Raw genomic sequence first — 7,640 nt, forward strand, 5'->3', positions numbered from 1 at the left:
GTGTTGAGTACAATTGAAATAATTGGCTCAAGATTTTATACTCCGATAGGCAAGATAGAAAAGTAATCACAAACACCTTCGTCTCATCGTTTGTGATTCCACAATAACTTGTTTCGCTAGTCGATTAAGTTTATTGTGAGGTTATTGATAATTCTAGGATGTTCTTCGGGAATATAAGTCCGGGTTATCAATTGGTTCATGTTCACCTTGATTTATCAAAAGACGGAACAAAAAATCTTGGGTATTTCTGTGGGAGACAGATTTATTCAATCTTATAGACTTTTCTGTGTGAGACAGATTTGTCTATCAAGTCTTTGACTTTGGATCGTAGCAACTCTTGGTTGTGGGTGAGATCAACTAAGGGAATCAAGTGCGTAGTATCCTGCTGGGATCAGAGACTAAGGAGCGGAACTGTACCTTGAACCAGTGTGAGATCGATTAGGGTTCAACTACAGTCCAGTCTGAAATTAATTGGTAGTAGGCTAGTGTATGTAGCGTCTTAATACAGTGTGGTGTTCAATCTGGACTAGGTCCCGGAGTTTTTCTGCATTTGTGGTTACCTCGTTAACAAAATTCGGGTGTCTGTGTTATTTCTTTTTCGCATTATATTTTGTTATATAACTGAAATATCACAGGTTGTGTGTTAAGATCAATCAATTAGAATATCCAACCTTGGGTTGTTGATTTACATTGATTGACACTTGAACATTGATCTTTGGTACCGTTCAAGTTACTCCTCTTATTCAATCGGGTTCGCAGATTTCTATTTGTTGATTGCGGATTGAATTAAGAGTTAGAGATATTAAACTCTTTGATATACTTTACTCTAGATTGAGTCTGACTGTCTAGTGATTCTCTAGAAAGTATATTGGAGTAATTCCTCTCAGATTGCCAAACGAATTGTTAGGTGTGGTTGTTAGACCCCCGCATTTTCAACTCCGTTCCATGGCCAATCCTCAGCTGGATTACATGGATCAGTAACATATAATCATCTTATCTCATTACTCAGTTCCACGGCTGATCCTCAGCTGGATTCCATGGATTAGTAATAAATAGTCATCTTATCTCATTACTCTGTTCCATAGCTGATCCTCAGTTGGATTCCATGGATTAGTAATAGATACTCAATTTATTTTATTACTCCGTTTCATGACTGATTCTCAAGTGAATTTCATGAATTAATAATAAATATTCACTGATTGGGCATCTGGGCTACCACCGAGTAAGCCTCGAGAAAATGGTGTGAGTCTACTTAGCAATAACGCACGAACGAGCACCCGAACGCACGAACGAGCATTCAAAAATATGGACGAACGAGGAAACCTATGCAAAATAGGGAAGAAAAATAATATTAGTAAAATAATAATAAGGGCGTCTAGGGGATCGGTCCTACCGGAAGGTCATGCCGTCGTGGCCGGCCCCACGCCTCTTCCCATTATTTTACTTTATTTTATTATTTTTCCTAATCTCATGAAAACTCCTTCATTCGAGCAAACTTCCTTGTTCGAACAAAACTCTTAGTTTCTCCACATTTCCTTCACACGATGAAAAAGTAATAAAAGTGTCACGGGACCAGACTTACGAGCCGACCGTCCGGCCATGCCCTAGCCGTAACCGGTCCCACACCCTATAATGCCTTATTTTATTATTATTATTTTTTTATATATTTAATCCGGTAAGGATTCGTACAAAACTTTGGGTGGTAACCTAGCAACAAGCTGGGCATCCACACCTTTTTGAATAATAATACCTAATCTATGAAAAAAAGAGCTACCAATTTTATAGTTAGCGTCATATCTAACAAAACAATTCCTCAGACGCTTTAGAAAAACAATAATGTCTTCACTAAGTTCACCTAAGGTAGTGAAGGCTAATACTTGGAAGCCATAGTCATGCGTTGCACATATTTCATAGTACTTATGCAACTTGCGTGACAGGACATCAGAAATTGCATGACATAGAGTGAAAGAGCCGGTTCTAACACTTGTAAAAGGAGAGACCCCAGCAACGTCGAAGCAAAAGGTATTTTTTTTTTTTTTTATTATTATTGTTTTTTTAAAGAGCCTCCGAGGGCATATTATTATTGAAAGAGCCGCCGAGGGCATATTATTTTTTTATTATTATTATTATAATTTTTTTGGCACCGCAAAGGCTTTTATATAAGAAAAAGATATTTTACACAGAAATGGTTGGAAATCGGGCAACAAGTTATGCCCCGACGTCTTTCTGGATAGCCAACCCAACCCCATGAAAAAGAAAACTACCTACTTTGCTATTTGCATCATAACTAGCAAAGCAGTTCTTCAATCTCAACAATAAGGAAATCATATCATCTCCAAGTTCTCCACTTTGCTAATAATAATAATAATAATCTTTCTCTGTCCACCAGAAATTTTTTCTTCTCGTTTTCTCAGACCACCAAAAAAAATTTCCTCAGTGTTTGTTGATACAGCATTAGTCTTGTTGTAATTCGATTTGGAACATAATTAGTCTTGTTCTCATTCGATTTTGGGTTTTCCGAATTGTTTCTCCTTTCTCATTCTTTTTCCCTCTGGAAATTTTGAGTTTTCTTTGTACCAGTTGGGGTTTCTTTAGAGTGGTTGTAGAACCAGTTTTGCGGTGTGATTTGATTCAGTTTTCAAGACTTAGGTTTTCATCTGTGATCGGATTGAAGTTACAGTTTTCACGGTGTCAACAATCGAAATTAGGGTTTCGTGATTGGGGATTTGTGCGTGTTTTAATTACAGTTTGTTGTGATTGGGAATTTCCTTCGTGTGTTCGAATTATCAGTGTTGGGGAAGAGGTTTTTTAGCAATTGCGTGCAGGGTAGAGGGTCTCTTCCATTCTCCATCTCCATCTCTGAGAAGCAGACGTAGGAATTGTTTTTAGAGGGTTGCTGTAATTCGTTTGTGCTGGTTTTAACTGGGCTTTAACAAGAAGCTTCTCCAAAATTGCAGTTGCGATTTTTATCTTTGTGTTGAGACTGATGTGTGTTTGTTGTATCTGAATTGGAACATCTGTTTTAAGGGTTCTTCATTTGGCTTTAGCTGGAGGTAAATTTATTTTGTTTTTCTCCAATTCTGTATTAACTCTCAATACTCAGTGGTGCTCAGGGAGTAGTTTCTGCTTATGTTATGTGATTTTTAGTTTGTTTTGAGCTTGTGCTTGTCCTGTGATTGATCAGTGGTGTAGGAATTACAAAATTAGGACTGCTGTAGGTAGTTGAAGGTGATTTTGGGGGTGGTTCTTGTGTTTTGGTTTTTGGGGAGAAGCTCTCAATCCTCACTGTGGCAAGGAATTTGGTGATTTTTCAGTGAACAACTTTGAAGATATGGGTTGTGGTGTTTTGATTTGTTCTTAATTAGTGTTTTATGAATGGTATTTTAAGTTTTCAGTTGGAATTTCTCCTAATTTGAAATCTTAATCTTCCATTCCTTAAATTCTAAGTGTTCTTCAGCAAGTTTAGTACAAAGGGAACAGTTAGTGTTGTTATCATGCCAAGAACCAGATCATCATCTAGAAGACCATCATCGTCGTCTGATGTTTGTGCTGAGTCTCTTGCCACACTAGGGTGTTTATCGTCTTCTTCTACAGGTGAGGGTGTTTCAGTGTCCCCTCAGACAAACTCAACTTCAAACTCTCAAGAGCATATACCTTTTATTGATAACTCAGTAGATGATGTTTCTTCGTTTCACTGCCCATACAAACATTTCGAAGGTTTTCATAATGGTGTAGATGGCACAGGGTATGCAAAGAGCTCCATCTTCAGGCACATAAAAGATATGCAATTTCATGTTGCAGATGGTTTATCCATTTGTAAAGAACGGATAAGTATAGAATACAGTATTTTTATAGCTTGAGAAAAACTGCTCAGGAAGATGAAAATGTTGTTATGTTTTCCCTGTATGCAGTGGTATGCATGGAGTAGACCATGCGTGTTCAACCTGGAGGTATATTAGCTGGTCCTTTTAATGGCAGTGGTGCAAAGTTTTTGATACATGGGGTCCGAAAACCTATGATGCTTAATCCTTCTCCTTATGCTACTTCTACCAGTAATGAAGAGGACTTTGGGGGTCTCAATATCAGCATGCTTAATCTGATTTTTCAGAAACAAATCACTACAATCTCAAGCATCCCACCTCAATATCGCCTTCACTTTTCTAGAACTTTAAAAACATCTTTGGATAAGGTGCTCGTCAACCCCTGTGATCTCAAGTCATGGTTACAACTACTGCTACTACCTATTTTCACTCTCAATTTATATTTTCCAAAAACCTCAAGGGAAGAGAGATCAGGCAACAGAAAAAGGCTACAAACAACAGCCATTAATAAAGCTTTGAACACATGGAGGGAACCAAATGGATGTAGTATTCTAATTCAGAAGTTATTGGAGGCTCAAATAGAAGCTCAAAGAAGCAGGGAACAACGCACTAGAAAGAAACCAAAGACCAATGTGGAGGCTTGTAGAAAGAAATTAAGATTTGGGAAATATACATCATCCATCATAATTTTATCCTCTAATGGTGTAGCGCTTCATAATGAAGATACTCTTCATGAATTACAACAGAAGCACCCATACGCTCCCCCTCCTATCATACCTCCAGACAACATAGAGTGCTCACCAGTTTCTGTTGATAGCAAAGCTGTCTTTGCTGCTATTAAAGGTTTTCCAAAAGGCACCTCTTGTGGCAGGGATGGACTTAGAGCCCAACACTTGCTTGACGCTTTAAGTGGATCTGCAGCTGCTGTTTCTGAAGAGCTTCTTACTTCCATTGCAGGTGTTGTGAACTTGTGGCTTTCTGGTAGGTGTCCAACTGCTCTTGGAGAATACATTGTCAGTGCACCACTCACCCCATTGCTCAAACCTGATGGTGGTCTAAGACCTATAGCAGTCGGTACAGTCTGGAGACGTTTATGCTCTAAATTAGCTGCAAGTTTTGTGTGCAAGGAGATGGAAAGTTATCTGGGTAACCACCAGTTTGGTGTTGGAATATCATGTGGTGGGGAAAGTATATTGCACGCTGCCAGGTACACAGAATAACATAACTATGATGCTTGTTGATTTTACAAATGCATTCAATTTAATTGATAGAACAACCCTAATTAAAGAGGTTAGAGCTAGATGTCCTAGTATATCACACTGGGTTAAATTCTGTTATGCTAAACCTGCAAAATTGTATTACAATGAGTCCATTCTTTCTTCTTCTCAAGATGTACAGCAGGGTGATCCACTTGGACCATTGTTGTTTGCTTTAACTCTACACCCTCTTATCTGCAAAATAGCTTCTCAATGCTCATTGGACCTTAATGCTTGGTATCTTGATGATGGTACCATCATTGGAGACACACTGGAAGTATATAAGGCATTACACATTATACAGAATGAAGGTGCCACAAAAGGGTTACATTTAAACATAGGGAAGACCGAGATTTTCTGGCCTTCAACAGACCCTCAGTGTATTTCCTGCGAATATAGGTAGGCCATCTAATGGTGTGAAAATAATTGGGGGACCAGTCAGTTTGGACAGTCAGTATTGCAGTGATATGGTTATGTATAGGGTTGACAAAACTATACAGCTTATGGAAGCTGTTAAGAAGTTGAAAGACCCTCAGAGTGAGCTCTTACTTCTTCGTAACTGCACTGGTGTTTCAAGATTATATTTCACCTTGCGTACTACAAAACCTCAGGTCCTTGAGGCAGCAACAAGCCACTTCGATCAACACTTATTTCAGTATCTTCGTCTTTTGATCACAGGGGATGGTGCTGGATTTGGTCCACTTCAGCAACGAATAACAACTTTGCCTATTAAGGATGGTGGTTTAGGTGTATATATAATGGAGGATACAGGTCAGTTTGGGTACCTGGCTTCATGCATCAAGACACAAAGCATACATGATATCATTTTGAGGTATGTTGACACGACTACACCCAGCCCCAACTTCCAGTTTGCTCTCGATAAGTACGTGCAGGTATGTGGTCTTACTCCTACTTTTACCATCAATAACACTGCCCCTCACCCCATGAAAACCTTGGCAGCTCGTTATTTCGATGTTATTAAGAGAGAGTTACCCACCAAATTTACAATGTCAGAAAGGGATGCAGTCTTATGGCAAAGTAACAAGTTGAAACATGCTATGGATTATCTGAAAGCAGTTCCTATTGCTGGTCTGAATCATACTATTGGTCCGAGACACTTTCGTGTCATCACTCGATAAAGATTGGGTATACCTCTGTTTCCTGTAGACATCATTTGCACACTTTATAAGCGAGATATGGACGTTTACGGTGACCACGCTATCCACTGCGCAAGTGAAGTTGGGCCTAAATTCCGTCATGATTTGGTTTGTGATGTAGTGATGGACATTTTCTTTAAGGACGGAGTCGCTGCAAGAAAGGAAGTACCAATGGCCTTCTTGTCCGACACGAATGCACCTTTAAGACCCCCTGATCTACTTGTCTTCAATTGGGAGAATGGCAGGGACGTGTGCTTTGATGTCACGGGTGTCTCACCTTGTACAGGAGGAGGGATTCGTAGATTTACACCAGGTAATGCTCTTTCCGCAGCTACTACCCGCAAATGTAATAAATACTTAGAGAAATTATTATTATAATTTTAATTATTATTATAGAAAAGAGTAAAATACAAAGTCAGTTTTTACATCGAGTCCCGCTTGATATATTTCTTGATTGAGCCAGTTTTTACAAAGTCAGTTAGATCCTGCTGTTCGCGTTGCCCTTCTCTTAATATATTTCTTGATTGAGTCCCGCTTTTAAGTTGGTGCTCTCAGAATTATATTGGAGTTTAGTCCATACAGATTTCCGAACGAATTATTGGGTGTGGTTGTTATACCCCTGCTTTTTCAGTCGGGATGAGGTTTCCAGTTGCTACAGTTCTCCCTTATATAGCCTTTCGAATCAGGGTTGCTTACAATCAAAGCTAATATAGCTTAGTCAAAAATCATTCAATATTCACCGTTAGATGAACTCCTGATTTAAGATTCAAGCTAAGTCTGCTTAGAAACTAAGCAATCAATCTCCACCGTTAGATGGTCTTAACTTGTCACACACAAATGAAATATACTTATATTTAGATATGGGTCACCGTACCTAAACGTGTATATTGGGTTGGCTTAACAACAGTTAACCGAAGTTAGCCATATGAACACTTATGACTTAGTAATTTTCATCTAACACTTCTAGATCAAATATGATGATCAATCAATCATGATAGATAATCAAACGGATCTAATTGTGTTTCAAATAGATTTATTCAATTATTCACTATCTCATAAAAATATTGATGAACAAATTGAAACGAAATCGGTTTGATTCATAATTGTACAAAGTACTTATACGAGAATCAATTCATGAACATTAAGGCACGGTTTGCAAAGTTAATTTGCATTACTTAAGTCATAAATGTTTTAGTTAATGAGTATGAGAATCATACATTACCGATTTTGGAACTTAACCACTGTGTTCGCAAACTGGGTACGCGAACAGCAGTTCCGGACCTTGGCCTAGTCAAGCCGTCCGCAAACGCGGTTCGCAAACAACCGTTCTGGACACAACTCAGGTAAACCCGTTCACATACTAGGTACACTAACAAGAGTTCCGGACCTGAATCATCACAATACAG

At 38.7% G+C, this 7,640-nt stretch overlaps 1 protein-coding gene across 4 annotated transcripts; it reads left to right on the plus strand.

Annotated features, from left to right (window-relative positions):
* The first annotated feature begins 2,214 nt into the window (after window positions 1–2,214).
* On the plus strand, window positions 2,215–6,670 carry LOC113356200. 4 transcript variants are annotated; one of them, XR_003362891.1, is made up of 3 exons: window positions 2,215–5,028; window positions 5,756–6,223; window positions 6,356–6,670. XR_003362891.1 is itself a non-coding variant. In XM_026599261.1 (2 exons), exons 1-2 carry the CDS (start codon window positions 3,932–3,934, stop codon window positions 5,808–5,810), a joined length of 1,152 nt encoding a protein of 383 aa, XP_026455046.1. In that variant the 5' UTR covers window positions 2,215–3,931; the 3' UTR covers window positions 5,811–6,670. The 4 variants fall into 4 exon arrangements, 1 of the variants encoding a protein (XP_026455046.1); XR_003362892.1 differs by having other exon boundaries at window positions 5,756–5,970; window positions 6,092–6,670; XR_003362893.1 differs by having other exon boundaries at window positions 5,756–5,909; window positions 6,038–6,670.
* The last annotated feature ends 970 nt before the right edge of the window (window positions 6,671–7,640 follow it).

Source organism: Papaver somniferum, chromosome 3 (assembly GCF_003573695.1).
Source record: "Papaver somniferum cultivar HN1 chromosome 3, ASM357369v1, whole genome shotgun sequence".
Classification (NCBI taxonomy): domain Eukaryota; kingdom Viridiplantae; phylum Streptophyta; class Magnoliopsida; order Ranunculales; family Papaveraceae; genus Papaver; species Papaver somniferum.

Excerpts from the sequence above, each read along its gene's own strand:
- LOC113356200 (XM_026599261.1), top strand. The coding sequence starts at position 3,932 with ATGCGTGTTCAACCTGGAGGTATATTAGCTGGTCCTTTTAATGGCAGT. Across the intron at positions 5,029-5,755 it reads AGTATATTGCACGCTGCCAG|GGGATGGTGCTGGATTTGGT; the intron begins GTACACAGAATA and ends TTTTGATCACAG.